The following is a 15,641-nucleotide window of genomic DNA, read 5'->3' on the forward strand; positions in this document are numbered from 1 at the left end:
GTGTGTGTGTGTGTGTGTGTGTGTGTGTGTGTGTCTTAAAGGAGGGTTTTGTCTCTGACTTCTTTCCTGTTTACACGTTCATGTAATATCTATCAAATCATCAAAGCCAAGTCAACAGAGCTTGTTTAGCTTCTCTAAACCCATTAAAGCCAATTACTCCACCCAGGCTGGTTGATCAGAGTGTGTGATTATGCTTGCGGGTCAGGCCGATGCTATCTGCCTCTCTGGGTAAACACACACAGCAGCAGTGTGTTCCTGAGGGGCTCCCGGTCCCAGAGGAGTCCTTCATGTGTGCTGTAGGACAGCGTGGTGTCAAAGAGCTCTCTGATCCTCCGCAGGGACACTTAATGGCCGTCTGACCCTCCGGGGCTCCGTCCTGACCTCACAGGGACGCCTTTGTGCCGCGGGACAGAGTCGCAGGGACTTTGAAGGAGGATGAAGAGCCCAGAAGATGACAGGAGGTTTTGTGTTTGGCCTCCGGGCGCTGCTCATGAATACACAAATCCAAGAGGAGAATCCATACGAGAGAAAGAGAATCCATACGTCTGCTAAGTGAGAGCAGCTCTGTCTCCACACAGTTGTTCCTGTTTAAAGGCTCAGAGTGAAGACAGACGCTCCAGATCAGGAGGAGGAAGATGATGACTGAGGCTTATGTGCATGTTTGTACTGCCTGATACACACTAAGGACACACACAGTGATTAGAACATCCTCACACACACACTTTGGTTGTGCTCATATCCACGTTAATAACAGAACTCTTTGTCACAGTGGAGTCAGATCGAGTCTCGCCTCTCTCCTTGGCGGAGGCGTCACCATGTGTCCTCCAGCGGCGGCCCCACGCTGCCCTCCTCCCCCGGTCCGTCTCCTCCCCCGGTCGGTCTCCTCCCCTCTCACACTCAGCTGAGGACCGAGAGCCGTGCGGAGGCTTCAGCAGGATCTACCTGGATACGAGCCTGAAGTCCGGCTGCCATCAACCAGCGCTCTTCCTTCCTCCCTTCCTTCCCTTCTTCCTCTCTTCCTCTCTGTCTCTGTCTCTTTCCTTCTTTCTTTCCTTCTTCTTTTACGCGCACACTCTTTTCCCTCTGGAGCCTCTTTGGATGGAATATTCGCCCTGAGCCGCAGCGATGTCGAGCGTCTTGGTTCAAATTCTGCGCGTCCTGCTGGTCGCGGGCTCCGCCGGGGCCGCGGTGCCGGCGGAGGAGCACGGGGGAGCCGCGCGTCACGGCGCCGGCGGCCCGGAGAGCGCGCACCGGGACCTGAGCGCGCACCGGGACATGGTCTCCATCAGCATGTTCCGGGAGTACGAGAGGTTCAGCACGGAGCCGCGGAGCCTCCGGGACGGAAACACCGTGAGGAGCTTCAAGGCTGCGCCGAGTGAGTGAAGCGGCACTTTGTCTCCTCCGGCTGGAAAAAGAGGAGGGAGACATTTACTCACACACACTCACACACACTGGAGCGACTGTGAGGACACGCTGATGATTCAAAGCTGTTATTACATTACACATGTCATCGGGACTCATTAACAGCCTTCATGTGTGTCGTAATCTCCACTAAAAGAAGTTTAAAATCACCACAAACTCACTATTTTCTTTTAAACTGTCAGGATTTGTATAATTTTAAGTGTTGCCAATCATTTATAACAATGTAAACTAAAGTAGGAATTGAATTGATATCTCCAATCATTCGTCATTCAGCTTAGACTCCCAGAAAGCATCGATTACTCTCAGACTTTAGTCCTAATTGATCACCTTGAGACGCAAATCAATTCATTCATCTGAACCTGAGCGCCTGGTTTTCCTCCACAGATCAGGGATGAAACACATTTATGTGTGTAAACATCAAATCATACTGTGGATCTAAGTCATGAGTCCTGTGGTGTCGCTGCTGACACAAGTATGAGTGCAGGACTGGGACTTGTTCAGGACTTGGACTTGTTCAGGACTTGGACTTGTTCAGGACTTGGACTCGTCTGTCTGAACTCTGGGACTTCAGATCTGTTCCTTGTAAAACAGGGACTTTGTTCCATTAATGATGAATAAAACTCTCAAGTCACTGAGAGTCAAAGTCAGGAGGACAAACTGAGAGAAGGAAGTCTGATCAAGATGTCAATCCGCTCAGGCTCAGTCCTGCTCAGGCTCAGTCCTCTTCAGACTCAGTTCTTTTCTTCAGGCTCATCTTTGCTTAGGCTCAGTTCTAGTTTGGCTCAGTTCTGCTCAGGCTCAGTTCTGCTTAGGCTCAGTTCTACTTTGGCTCAGTCCTCCTCAGGCTTAGTTCTGCTCAGGCTTAGTTCTGCTCAGTCTCAGTTCTGCTCAGGCTCAGTTCACCCCTGGTTCAGTTCGCCCCAGGCTCAGTTCTGCTCAGGCACAGTCCTCCTCAGACTCAGTCCTCCTCAGGCTCAGTTCTGCTCAGGCTCAGTCCTCCTCAGGCTCAGTCCTCCTCAGGCTCAGTTCTGCTCAGGCTCAGTTTGGGTGTGTAAAGGATCCAGAGCGACACACACAGATGTGGTGATGAAGCTCTGAGTGTTGTCTTGGTTTGATTATCAAAGTCATAAATCTGTTTTTATGACTGAGCTCTTATTAAAGGGTGGAGAGGCGTCTGATCCATTAAAGGCCCCGGCGGGGGGGAGTTAAAGTAAGAGTGGAGGTTTGTGTGGTTGGGGTTTGTTTGATGCTGTGGATTCATGTCATCACTGCTGCTCTGTGTGCGTTTACATGCAGACTGAGGCTCCGTGAGGAAGAGGAGGAGGAGACGTGTGTGTGTGTCTGAACTCGCTCTGAAGAAAGGGAACGAGACCAGGAATACACCTAAACTGAGCCTGAGTCAGAGTCAGACTGAGCCTGAGTGTGTCCATGAGTGTGTCCATGAGTGTGTCCATGTGTGTGTCCATGTGTGTGTCCATGTGTGTGTCCATGTGTGTGTCCATGAGTGTGTCCATGTGTGTGTCCATGTGTGTGTCCATGTGTGTGTCCTCATGTCCCTCAGGCAGGTGTTTAGTCAATTACTGAGGTGTTTCCTCCTCTTTGGACAAAACATCTTCACCTCTGCGCTCCGTTGCCGTGGTGATTTAGTGAGCGTGTGTGTGTGTATGTGGGGGGGGGGGGGTCACTGTGGGCTCCTCGGTAGCTGCACCGGTGAAGGTGTGAGACAAGAGCCCATTATCACACCCAGAGTCTCTCCCTCTCTCTCTCTCTCTCTCTCTCTCTCTCTCTCTCTCTCCCTCTCTCTCTCTCTCTCTCTCTCTCTCTCTCTCTTCTCTCTCTCTCTCTCTCTCTCCCTCTCTCTCTCTCTCTCTCTCTCTCTCTAAGCGGTTCCATATGGTGCAGACCTACTGGACCCGTGTTTGTCTTTCAGGCTGCGGTGGAAGTGTGGGAGACAAGGTTGAACTTCAAGAGTATAAGCATGCAGGCCGGGCTCTGGGTCATGCGTGAGAGGAGCACTTAGCCGTGCGGCGCTTAATATTTTCCATGCCGCCGCTTCTTCTGTCGCTCAGATGTTGTTTGTGTCGATCAGAAAAAGAAGAGAAGAAGAAGAAAGCGAGGAGAGAGAGAGAGGAGAGAGGAGGGTTCAGCGGAGCGACATGATTGCTTCCATCATCTTTGTTGTCGGTTCAGAGGGATGAATCCCCCCGGGCTTCACTTCCCTGCTGAGCATCTGTGTGACAAAACATCTGTATGCCTCAACTATCAGCACCTCACTGCCGCTGAGTGAAAACCCAATGCTGCTCTTTCCATGGGTCTTGTGTTTTCTGTGTCATCTATAGTCTGAAACCCTGACGTTCCCCCAGATTTAAACACTAAATGAAGCGTTTAGGTTGTAAAACTAAATCTCTCCACGTTCCTCCAGCTTCTCCCAAATCTCTCTCTGTTTGTTTTCTGTCCCATGGAGTGTGTGAGACTCGTCTTGCTCATGTGTCTCCTGCTCTGTTCTCTGTCCTCAGGCGTCTCTCAGGGTAAAGACGTGTTCCAGTTCAACCTGTCCTCCATCCAGGAGTCAGAGTCCATCCTCTTCGCCTCCTTCCACTTCCTCTACAAGCGTCCCCGCCATCAGACGCGTCACTGGCGTTACCGACGGCCTCGTCACGGCGGCCCCCACCCCCCTGAGCACCCCCCCTCCCCCCAACTCCTCTTCCGCGGGGCTTCCCCAAACTCTTCAGCGACAGCGCTGGGAAACGTAACTCTGTCTCCTTTCAAGCGAGGCTCCTGGCAAACCAGGGACATCACAGCGGTGCTGAGACACGCCAGGGACGCCAACGAGCCTGTGGTCACGGCCGAGTTTGTTCTGGACTTTGGGGCGCCGCGGTCTCAGCAGAGGGATCTCCACGGCCCGGAGCGCCTGTCCCCTGCCAACCGGCCGTACATCCTGGTGTACGCCGACGACACGGCCATCGACGAGCCCAACAGCGTGGCCGCGTCGCTCCAGAGGTACGGCTCCTTCCCCGCGGCTGAGGACGCCTCCCTCTCGGCCGCCTCCCTCTCGGCCGCCAGGATCAGACGAGAGCTTCCTCTCCAGATCCAAACCAACGACATCCCGGAGGTCCAGTTCAACACCTTAAAGAACCACGAGCTGTGGCAGAGCACCTACTTCCCCGCCAAGGCCAAAGAGGCCGTCAAGCCGGGACGCAAGCCGGGCCAGGAGGGCGGCGAGGCCCCGAGCAGGCCGCAGGTGCTGAGCTTCGACGAGCGGACCATGAAGAAGGCGAGGAGGAGGCAGTGGAGCGAGCCCCGGGTCTGCTCCAGGAGGTACCTCAGGGTCGACTTCGCTGACATCGGCTGGAGCGAGTGGGTCCTGGCCCCCAAGTCCTTCGACGCCTTTTACTGCGCCGGGACCTGCGGCTTCCCAATCCCCAAGGTCCAACACACACCCACACAAACACACACACACACGTCCTTACACACTATCCCACCTACATGCAGTCACATCATGAATCAGACTCAGTCTCAGTGGTTTGTGCTTCTTCATCACAGTAAAGTGTGTGAACCTGATTGTTTCTGGTCGTTTCTTCATTTGGAGGTGAGACAGGCGTGTCCAGGCTTGTTCAGCTCTTAGAGTTCAGCTGGAGACCAATAAATGTTTTATAGACGACACCTGTCTGTCCCTCACCTGATCTCTAATGGACCCTGACACATTGATTATAATGATGAAGATGAAGATGAAGCATCAATCACAGTTCTTGCCTCCGGTGTGTTTAAAGGTTTAAAGGTTTAAAGGCGCAAACCTCCTGATTGATTGATTCCTCTGAACATTAACCCTTTCATGCGTCCTCAGGTGGTGCGTCCCTCCAACCACGCCACCATCCAGAGCATCGTCCGAGCCGTGGGCATCGTCCCCGGTGTTCCCGAGCCGTGCTGCGTGCCGGAGAAGATGAGTCCGCTCAGCGTGCTCTTCCTGGACCCGCACAGGAACATGGTGCTGAAGGTTTACCCCGGCATGTCCGTGGACACCTGCTCCTGCCGGTAGAAGAGGAGCCGCTGGAAACTGCCGTCGGCGAGGACGAAAGGCGGCAAAAGGGGGAGAAAAGTGTAGATTGGAGGAGGACAGTTGGGGGAAACCTCAGAGACCAGCAGGACTTTAGAGCTCCAGTCTCATTCTTGGATCTGGTCCTCAAGAACTCTTTTTGCAACTCCTCAGACTCGTCTCAGTCTCGCCCAGGAACGGACTCGACTTTTTCCAGCTTGTTTAACAAATTTCCACCGTTGTTCTTCGTCTCCAAACGTCTCCGAGCGTCTGTGAGTTCCACAGCAGGAAGTCCAGACGGGTTCCTCCCTCCTGATCCTAATAAGCTTCTCCTAGACCTCCTAAGCTCCCGTTTGAGGCGAATGCGGTGAGTTTCTTCGCCTCGTTGGGTCTTGGAACGGGACTCCACTTTGCTCCGTTCTCCGTCTGGACTGGAGGAATTTGCTCAGACTTGATGAAGATTATGGGCCGCAGACTGATGTGGAGCTCAGGAGGGTTTCTGGATCCAGATGTGAAATTAACACGCCGCACATTTACTCTCCTGTTCTTGTGTAAATACTGTTGTTACTAATTCAAACTAAACGCCTCCTGATCCCGATCCTGATCCTGATCCGAGCAGGAGTTTGGACTCCTTCCCTCCTGGGCTCAGAGGAGCAGCGCTGCCCCCTGCTGGGCCTCTGTGGGACGCTCTCTCATCACAGACTGGTCGCTCTCTCCTCCAGTATTAATGCTTCTTACATCCATGTATCCAAAATGACATGTACAGTTTTTAATATGTACAGTAATATTAGGTTTCCATAGCAACTAATAAGGGATATATATCTATTTACCCTTAGAACTGTACGGGATAGTTTCATGATGTGTGCTTGAATAAATAGATCAAGTGTTTACTTAGTATGGAAATAAAGTGAATTGTACATAAAGTCAGTCAAACCTGTTGAATCTGTCAGGCTTGATGCTATATGATGTCATATGTGCTAATATATGGGCTTATTGATTATCTCCTCTCTGTTATCATGTCAGTACAGTATAGAATTTACATTAAATTCTACCAGGTCTCTAAATGTGACACTGTGGCTCAGTCTTCATTTAAAACACAGCATCACAGAGCGGCTGAGTGTGGACATACCAGAGGGTTCCAACCACGTCTTCCTCAGTCTTCCTCAGTCTTCCTCAGCTCATTGACCTGTTGCATCACTGTTCATGTTTACATTCTTTACCTTTCCTGCTGCACCTACAGACTCTGAGCTGCTGGTTGATCTTCATGTTTTACCACCTGGACGACTGATGAACCTTTATAGAGATGAGAGAAGCTTGATTTAAAAACATCCAAAGTGTGCAGATATATAAGATATTGACCCGAGCTCAGGCTGCATCTTACAAACAAACATGATTCTATAGTTTGTACACATTTGGGCTGTGTTGGGTGATGGGATCTGGGTTCCTCAGCAGAGATCTGGGTTCTTCTGGGTTCCTCAGCAGAGATCTGGGTTCTTCTGGGTTCCTCAGCAGAGATCTGGGTTCTCCTGGGTTCCTCAGCTTCTTCTTCTTCTCAGCCCGGTCCGTCCCTGCTGTGTTTGTTTTCCTCCCGCATGCCGACATGAGTTACTGTCTCCACGCCAGCCACTTCTGTCCTCCTCTTTCATCGCTGATTGACTCCGCTGACGTCCAGCTGAGAGGAACTCATAAAGCGTGAAAGAGCCACAATGAAAGCGTCTTTATGGAACCCGGCATGAACCGAGTACTGAGTGACTGCTGAAAGACCCACGTTCCCAGAGAGGCCGGACTCGGGCCAACGTCCCCAGATACATTGGCTTGTGGTGTGGGCTCGCTCCCCCCCCCCCCCCCGCCCCCCCCTCCCCCTCTCCCCTCCCCCAGCCGTAGGAACACAGAGTCCCACTATCACATCCATCTAGGAGACACAGGATGTAAGGATGAAGTCTCTGCTGTCATGTCTGCAAGCTTTCATTGATTATCCGGAAACTTTTGCTGATTGGATCGATTAGACGAATCAGGAGGGGAGAAAGTGACGAGCAGCAGTCGACCCCATGACCTTCAACGTCTAGCAAACTACGATAGATTTCCCACGTGGCGTTTTGAGCGGGAACCAGCTATACGACAAAGCAAAGAGGGCGCCACCTGCAGGAATCAAACCTCAACACAAACATAAAGACACTTCAACCTAAACCTCTATTTGGGCAAATAAACTTCAAGAATGACACACACACACACACACACACACACACATCATAGTGTGATTCCTAACAGTTCAACATTTACAATCTGAATGTTTGCGGTCACATTTTGACAGAAACATCTCCTACATTATTTTAAATGAATGGAATGCGGGAATGCTCTGTTTCGTTTTGAGGGTCCAGCGGTTTCACCCTGCAGCTGGACAGTGTGTGTCTGTGTGTGTGTCAGTAACCTCCTCCCTCATTACGGCCCCAGAGTGTTTACAGAGGCGTTAGCAGCCGGCCCTCTAATGAGGAGTCGGCCCAGCAGAAGGCATCAATGGCAGAGATAAGAGTGGAGCAGCTACTATTTTGGTTGACTTGCGTCCCCCCTGTTTACTCTGGGAGCATGGGAGCGGACATGGGGACAGGACACTGGTCTCTATTTTCAGACCCTTGCCATCCCAAAGTGTGTTTTGGAGCGGTGAAGGAGGTAAAGTGAGGTGCCAGCTCAGTTGTTAGCTTCCAAAGGATTACCGCTTCAGGATGCAGAGCTGTAAGACCTTCCTGTTCCAGATGTGCGTGAGTCTGGTGGTCTCCACCGCCTCCTACAGCTGCAAGCCCCTCGGCAACCAAGTCCAGAGCCGGGACGCCCAGAGGCTCCACCAGCGGCGCTCGGAGCAGGAGGTCCTGGACGAGGAGGACGCCGACTCCAGGCTGGAGAACTTCCTGGGCACCATGAAGGAGGGGTTCCTGAGGAAGCTCAACCTGTCCGACGTCCCTCAGGAGCACGGCAAGATCGACCCCCCGCAGTTCATGATGGAGCTGTACAACAAGTACGCCTCCGACAGCACCGCCATCCCTCAGTCTGATGTCATACGGAGCTTCACTGTGCAAGGTAACCACGTGTGTGAGACGTGTGTGAGACGTGTGTGAGACGTGTGTGACGACCTGCAGGCCGTGATGCTGGGACAGGAGACAGGAAGGGAGCTGATTCATGTTTGTAGTTTAAACTGATTCATAAGCTGCCATGATGATTACTGTTATATGTGGTAAAAATAGAAATAGAAATTAAAAACAGGAGGAAACAACAGGCCAGGAAATCTGCTTTACAATTTAACTTTTTGGCAATTTAACAATTCAACTATTCATTTAATTCTTCATATTTATCCTTATTTGCATGATTGTGATGCTCTGTGCTCCCCTCAGGTCTGCAGGTCTCTGATGGACTCTTATGATCCATGGTCACGTGTTAGAGCCTCTAAAGCTCCTTTAGTGACATACAGATATGTTGACCTCTGACCTTTGACCCTGAACCCTCTGTATGTTGTCATGGATCTCTATCCTATAGTAACTTCCGGGTGGGCAGCTCGTGTGATGTCGCCCGCATGTTGTGGCTCTAAAGAATCTAGTTCTGCTTGGAGCTGCTTGCTTGCTGCATATTTGTAGGTTTTGGACCTGAAAGTAGAAACAGAAACACATCAAAGATCTCTGCTGCTGTTTCAAATCAATCTGATTCCTTCACATCTTTCCCACAGACATCAGTCAGGCGCAGGTCAACGGCACAAAGCGGAGGCACCGGCTCACCTTCAACGTCAGCATCCCAAACCACGAGAAGATCACCGCTGCTGAACTGCGGCTCCTCTTCCTCCCTGACGCCGCGTCGCCGGCCGTCACCGGCGGAGTCAAAGCCACCGTCAAAGTTTACCAGGTGGAGCAGGAGCAGCTGAAGCCCACCGCCCAGCTGCTGCTGGGGAAAGAGGTGACGGGCTCTCAGAGCATGTGGGAGACGTTTGATGTGACCCGAGCGGTTCAGAGCTGGATCAGACTGGGACAGGGAGCACAAGGCCTGGACCTGCTGGTGGATCAGAGGGCCTGTGGCTCTGCTGGAGGAGGAGGAGGGGGAGCAGGCTGCTTAGACATGAGCTTATCTGTGGGAGACAACACGTCCGCTGCTTTGATCGTCTTCTCTGATGACCTTGGTAGCAGGAAGAAGGAGACCAAAAAGGAACTAAGAGAGATGATTCTGCACGAGGAGGAAACCATCCTGCAATCAGGGACCGACTCCATCAAAGAAGATCAGTTCCCAAACGAGATCCCGGAGGCTCTGCACCCGCGGCGGAGGAAGAGGAAGGCAGAGAGGGAATACTGCCGGCGGACTTCGCTCAAGGTCAACTTCAAAGACATCGGCTGGGACAGCTGGATCGTGGCGCCGCCCGAATACGACGCCTTTGAATGTCGCGGCCTGTGTTACCACCCGCTGACGGACGAGTCCACCCCGTCCAAGCACGCCCTCATCCAGACGCTCATGAACATCAGGAACCCCAAGGCGGCCAACATGGCGTGCTGCGTGCCCATCAAACTGGACCCCATCACCGTCATGTACCAGGAGAACGGGCGCCTCACCATCAGGTACCTGTACGAGGAGATGAAGGTGGCAGAGTGCGGCTGCAGGTAGTCAGAGCGACGGCCGTCTCATCTAAAGGTTGAACTCTGTGCTCGCCACCCGACCGCTCCAGCTTCATCCATGTGACTTCAGACTGCTGCTGCGAGTTCAATTCCCAGTTTCAAACCAGCGGGAAAATTCCCAAATCAATCCAATCCAAGTATCAGAGGAGCGTTAACCCCTAAATCTGCCTTTGGCCTCTTATGCCATTGTTGGTAACGTGTGTGTTTGTAAATCTGTACATTATCATTGCAGTTGGACTTTTGTTTCTATGAGGAGAATGAATCGACGAGGTGATTTCACATTCAGTAATCTGTAACCACTTCCCTGTGCAGATGTGGATGTTGCACAGTATTAGTCCGTCTCTTACGTGTATGGATCGCTGCTGAGTCGCTATGGAAACGTGGGACGCCGTACGAGACGTCAGCACGACTCACTGACCTGAGCCGTGATTGGTGCTCCGGCTGGTTGAAGTCGTTCAGCTTCTGCTTCTGTCAGAATTCTGTGACTTCATGTTTCCATGGAGACTTTAAATTCTCTTATTCCTGTTTTTTCAATTAATTAATTAATTAAAGTCTTGGAGGAACAAACACAACTTAATCATTTCGTTGTAATCCTGAAATCCAAACAACTTTTTATAAATGATTTGTATGTATTTGTCTGTCAAAACCAAATTTAATCGAGTAGAAGTCTAATCAATAAACCGATCACATTCTATCCCATAATTCCATTTCCTGTTTCTATCTTCCTTTCAGCCTAAAACCTGATGAACCCAAATAAATCAAACAACAGTGATTCACCCTGAACCTTCAGTGTAGTTTGGTGATAGAACCACAGGAGGGCGACAACAACGAGTTTTTCTCCTTTTTTTCCTTTTACGTTGAGTTTTTCCTGCTCTTCCCTGAGAGCTGTCCCAGAGATCTTGAGACATTGTGTGTGATATTGCGCTAAACAAATAGAATACACTTGACTTGACTTGAGCCATGCAGCAGCCCCGTCAGTTACAGAAACCTTAATGCTCAACCGTCACACAGAAACCACATTGTGACTGGGAAAGAAAGACGGGAAAGATCAACTAATCAGCGTTCAATCCAGATCAAGCCTGTGTGAGTTATAAGGCGGCTTTGGCTCGTGAGCACAAACTGTAATCGCGTCATCAGAGGGGCGACCCAGACACGAACCCTCAAAGCTGCACAATGTGCTGAGCTGAGCTGGAACACCAGAGAATAACGTGCAGAGAGAGAGAGTGTGAGTTTGTAATCAGGCTTTGCCGCCCTCAGCTGCCCTCAGCCTCACACAGAAACAGGTCAGGAGGGAAACTCATCAACCAGGAGAACAGAGAGGTTTGTCACTCACTTGTTTTGTTTGATTCCACTTGAATCATTGTGTTTGTTTGTTTTTGTCGAGTCAAAGCTTTCTGTTAATCCTTCCCGGACTTTCTTCTTCTGCTGTGGGGTTGGCGGGGGGGTCGCCCTCTGTTAATGAGCTGCCAACAAAGAAGAATGACTCTAATCTGCTTCGGACTTAAGAGGTTTAATGTTTCACAATCCGGCAAATCTCAGAAACTTTCCCACTCTGACAATAAAGCAATTCAGAAACAGAAGAGTTCACAATAAAGTCGTACTCAAGTTGCATTAAAATGGACGAGTAAACACTAAACTACTGCACACTGACCTTTGACCTTTGGCCTCTGTCAAAAAGTACTTAAAATAAAAGATAAAAGTCCAAAATATCTTAAAAGCTTTAAAGTATAATGATACAGAATAAGCAGAAGTATAACATTACAAAACAAAATGTAATATAATCTATATGTGTGTGTTTTTGCTTGTCTTGTGCGTAACGTCTCAAAGCGTCATAGCACAAAATGACCAGCAGAGAGCGTAAGAACCAAAGAAACCAGCACAACGGCAGCGACACGGGCCCAAACACGGGGCGCTCATAGAGCAACAGAGAGGAAAGTAGAGCTGCACAGTGACTCTATCTGCTCTGGGATCCATCAGGACCTTTAATCTTTCTGTTCTCTGTCCAGGCAGCAGTTTGACCTCAGAAGGAACCAGCAGCTTTGAAAAGCTGCAGACAAATCTGTTGTGTAAATGTGAGACTGTATCTTTGGCCACGCCCCCATGTGGCTACACCTGCTTGGCTGGCCTGTTCTTGTCACACAGAAGCACTCGTGATGTTGCGATTAGCGGGTTATTGTGGGCTAAATCCTCTTAAACGCTGTTAACAGAACCCTCGCAGCCACAACAGAGACATTTGACCAGGAGCCTCTGCGGTGACGGAGGTTCAGCCGATAGACGACCAGCTCCCACTTCACTCAACTCTGTGTGAGCCAACTGAAGATGGCGAAGGCTCTGTGTCTGGTGGCGTCTCTGCTGCTTGTGGGCAGCGTGTTCACCCACGCAGAGTTCTCCCCAAGTCTCATCGTGGACATGGCAAAGATCGTCTTGGACAATTACTGTTCTCCAGAGAAGCTGAACGGTCTGAAGCAGGCCATCGAAGCCGCCTCCAGCAACACAGAGATCCTCAACATCCCTGACGCAGAGACGCTGGCTAACGTCCTCAGCTCCGGCTTCCAGACCACCATCAGTGATCCGCGCCTGAAGGTCTCCTACGAGCCAAACTACGTGGCAGCTGTTGCCCCTGAGCTTCCTCCTTTGCCCCCCGAGCAGCTGGTCGCCATCCTCCAGTCCTCCATCAAGCTGGACGTGCTGGAGGGCAACGTGGGCTACCTGAGGATCGATCACATTCTCGGGGAGAAGGTGGCAGAGAAGGTGGGTCCTCTGCTCCTGGAGCTGGTCTGGAACAAAATCCTGCCCACCTCAGCTCTGATCTTTGACCTGCGCTACACGGGCAGCGGGGACGTCTCAGGTCTGCCCTTCATCGTGTCGTACTTCACAGAGGCCGAGCCTGTGGTTCATATCGACAGCGTGTACGATCGTCTCTCAGGCGCCACCACGGAGCTCTTCACCTCCTCCGCTCTGCTGGGGGAGCGGTACGGCACAACCAAGCCCCTCATCGTCCTCACCAGTAAAAACACCAATGGCATCGCCGAGGACGTGGCCTACTGCCTCCAGAGCATGAAGAGGGCCACCGTTGTTGGAGAGAAGACGGCCGGAGGCTCCATGAAGCTCAACAAGATCAAAGTGACCGACACCGACTTCTACATCACTCTGCCAACCGCAAAGTCTACCAACCCGATCACCGGCTCCTCCTGGGAGCTCACAGGCGTGACCCCCGATGTTGCGGCCGAAGTCGAGGACGCCCTCGCCACCGCCGTCGCCATTCTCAACCTCCGCGCCAAGGTTCCAGCCATCGTGGAAGGATCTGCGGCGCTGATTGCCGACAACTACGCCTTTGAGGCCGTCGGGGCCGACGTCGCCGCCAAGTTGAGAGGCATGCTGGCCGCCGGCGAGTACGGCACGGTGAGCTCCAAGACGGGCCTGGAGACCAAGCTGTCCTCTGACCTCAGCACCCTGTCTGGAGACAAGAGCCTGAAGACCACCATCAGCGCCCCGGTCCAGCCTCCCATGGTGAGAACCTTTGAGTTTGTGTCTGTAAGTCTGAGTCATTTAGAGATGTTTATGTTTATTGATGTGCTTTGTGTTTCTTTGCTGGCGTTTGTCCTCAGACTTACTCTCCTGAGATGTTTGTGGAGTTGGTCAAGCTCTCCTTCCAGACCGACGTCTTTGAGAACAACGTGGGCTACCTGCGCTTCGACATGTTTGGAGACTTTGAGGAGGTGAAGGCCATCGCTCAGGTCATCGTCGACCTCGTCTGGAGCAAAGTGGTCGACACCGACGCTCTGATCGTCGACCTCAGGTGAGAGAACACAGAATGTTGGATATCTGGGTATAAAAGACGGCGAGAGACAAAGATTTTGCTCGTGCGTCACCCAGTAACACACACTGTGATGATGTTCTTTGCAGGAACAACCTCGGCGGCCCCACGACGGCCATCTCAGGCTTCTGCACGTACTTCTTTGACGCCGACAAGCAGATCCTGCTGGACAAACTGTACGACAGACCGTCTGGCACCACCAAGGAGCTCTGGACCTTATCTGACCTCACTGGTAACTGAGAAACAAATCAAGTCCCAGAATCCAGCCGCCTGTTTACCACGGCGACAGGAGGACTGAGAACTTTAGCGTCACCAAAGCTGCAGAACAGTTTAAGGCACTGAAAGCTTTTGGAGGCCATTTAGCAGAATTACATAGGAGACAAGTAAAGAAGTAGTAAAGTTAAGAGAGCATAAAGGAACATCTGTAAGGTCTGAAGGTCTCACACATGAAGACCCTGAGGCCCGACTGGCTCTGTTTCTGGACCCTGTCTGGACCTTTGGTCTCACTGAGGCGTAAGCTTTGTTCCCTAACTCCTCTCCTCTCTTCTCTCCCTGACCTCCTCCTCTTCCTCAGGGCCGAGGTTCGGCTCCACGAAGAGCCTGCTCATCCTGACCAGCGGAGCCACTGCCGGCGCCGCGGAGGAGTTCGTCTACATCATGAAGAAGCTGGGTCGAGCCATGATCGTAGGAGAGACCACCGCCGGCTCCTCCCACCCGCCCCAGACCTTCCAGGTGGGCGAGACCGGCGTCTTCCTCAGCATCCCCACCGTCCACTCGGACACCGCCGCCGGGCCGGCCTGGGAGGGCGTGGGCGTGACGCCGCACATACCCGTCTCAGCCGAGGCCGCCCTCAACACGGCCAAGGGGATCCTGAACAAGCACCTGGGGGGCCCGAAGTGATCTACAGCCAGGAAGTAGAATGTGAGGCCTGTAGGGTCAAGGTTCAAAGTGTAATCTGCTCCTTCTCACAGAGGCTGAGCCGCTCCGTTTCATCTCTGCTGCCGTTACTATGGCAACGGAGAGGGTGCAGGTTGTGTGTTTGCTGTTGTTCATGATTTGTGAATGTGTGTGTGTGAGAGGTTGGGTTGGAGCACAGAACGCTTTTCAAAATAAAAGTTTCACAAAATTACAAAAACAAAAGATTAAAAATCATTTGAAACAATGAATTTGATTTTCTGAAAAATTTTATTTGAGAGATGTGAGATCTTCCTTCCTTCCTTCCTTCCTTCCTTCCTTCCTGTACTTGTCCTTTATGCAGTGAAGAGTTTTGCACCATGAGCTTCTGAGGGGAGAGACAAAATAAAAGACCATTGAAAGACAAAGACAAGTGTGTGTGTGAGTCTTTATCCTGAAGCAGCACAGAATCACCTTCTGTTAACACATTCCAAGTATTTCTGCATGTATGATGTCATCACATTTAAGTGACATCATCATGGAGCTTCTGTCTTCTTCTGTTGTTCTCACCGCAGTCAGAACGGCAGAGGAACTGTGTCCCTCCACCAGGGGGCGCCTCAGGCAGCAGCCCTATTACACGTAGCAGATAATGGAGGTATGAAAACAAGGCACAGGAGGGTTGACTGATAAGTTCTGAGCCCCATGTAAAAAGATCCTAGTTGATATCACGTTATCATCTGAGGCCGGCGGCAACATGTTGCGTCCTTTAAATGTGAGGGTGGCGTGTGTGTGTTTGTGTTTGTGTGTGTGTGCGCTGGAATAACAAAACTTC

General features: G+C 51.4%; 3 protein-coding genes across 4 annotated transcripts; all 3 read left to right on the top strand.

The window, feature by feature from the left end:
• Positions 1-310: 310 nt before the first annotated feature.
• gdf10b (growth differentiation factor 10b) lies at positions 311-6,524 on the top strand. Its single transcript, XM_076169582.1, has 3 exons — positions 311-1,375; positions 3,939-4,849; positions 5,267-6,524. Exons 1-3 carry the CDS (start codon positions 1,126-1,128, stop codon positions 5,456-5,458), a joined length of 1,353 nt encoding a protein of 450 aa, XP_076025697.1. The 5' UTR covers positions 311-1,125; the 3' UTR covers positions 5,459-6,524.
• Positions 6,525-7,998: 1,474 nt separating this feature from the next.
• Positions 7,999-10,806, top strand: gdf2 (growth differentiation factor 2). The gene is made up of 2 exons (XM_076169585.1): positions 7,999-8,527; positions 9,168-10,806. Exons 1-2 carry the CDS (start codon positions 8,176-8,178, stop codon positions 10,085-10,087), a joined length of 1,272 nt encoding a protein of 423 aa, XP_076025700.1. The 5' UTR covers positions 7,999-8,175; the 3' UTR covers positions 10,088-10,806.
• A 180-nt stretch (positions 10,807-10,986) lies between these two features.
• Positions 10,987-15,225, top strand: rbp3 (retinol binding protein 3). Of its 2 annotated transcripts, none has more exons than XM_076169677.1 (5): positions 10,987-11,418; positions 11,926-13,608; positions 13,707-13,897; positions 14,005-14,147; positions 14,490-15,225. In XM_076169677.1, the coding sequence occupies exons 2-5, from the start codon at positions 12,418-12,420 to the stop codon at positions 14,813-14,815; spliced, it is 1,851 nt and encodes a 616-aa protein (XP_076025792.1). In that variant the 5' UTR covers positions 10,987-11,418; positions 11,926-12,417; the 3' UTR covers positions 14,816-15,225. The 2 variants fall into 2 exon arrangements, with proteins under 2 accessions (XP_076025792.1, XP_076025794.1); XM_076169679.1 differs by having other exon boundaries at positions 12,306-13,608.
• The last annotated feature ends 416 nt before the right edge of the window (positions 15,226-15,641 follow it).

The sequence above is a fragment of the Genypterus blacodes genome, unplaced genomic scaffold (genome assembly GCF_046128005.1).
Source record: "Genypterus blacodes isolate CSIRO-AG114 ecotype Tasmania unplaced genomic scaffold, CSIRO-AGI_Gbla_v1 ptg000209l_1, whole genome shotgun sequence".
NCBI classification, from domain to species: Eukaryota; Metazoa; Chordata; class Actinopteri; order Ophidiiformes; family Ophidiidae; genus Genypterus; species Genypterus blacodes.

Bases quoted from the DNA above. Each gene is read 5' to 3' on its own strand.
- gdf10b (XM_076169582.1), top strand. From the start codon at position 1,126: ATGTCGAGCGTCTTGGTTCAAATTCTGCGCGTCCTGCTGGTCGCGGGC. The intron at 1,376-3,938 runs GTGAGTGAAGCG...CTCTGTCCTCAG, and splicing joins GAGCTTCAAGGCTGCGCCGA to GCGTCTCTCAGGGTAAAGAC. The intron at 4,850-5,266 runs GTCCAACACACA...ATGCGTCCTCAG, and splicing joins GCGGCTTCCCAATCCCCAAG to GTGGTGCGTCCCTCCAACCA.
- rbp3 (XM_076169677.1), top strand. From the start codon at position 12,418: ATGGCGAAGGCTCTGTGTCTGGTGGCGTCTCTGCTGCTTGTGGGCAGC. The intron at 13,609-13,706 runs GTGAGAACCTTT...GTTTGTCCTCAG, and splicing joins CCCCGGTCCAGCCTCCCATG to ACTTACTCTCCTGAGATGTT. The intron at 14,148-14,489 runs GTAACTGAGAAA...CCTCTTCCTCAG, and splicing joins GACCTTATCTGACCTCACTG to GGCCGAGGTTCGGCTCCACG.
- gdf2 (XM_076169585.1), top strand. From the start codon at position 8,176: ATGCAGAGCTGTAAGACCTTCCTGTTCCAGATGTGCGTGAGTCTGGTG. The intron at 8,528-9,167 runs GTAACCACGTGT...TCTTTCCCACAG, and splicing joins ACGGAGCTTCACTGTGCAAG to ACATCAGTCAGGCGCAGGTC.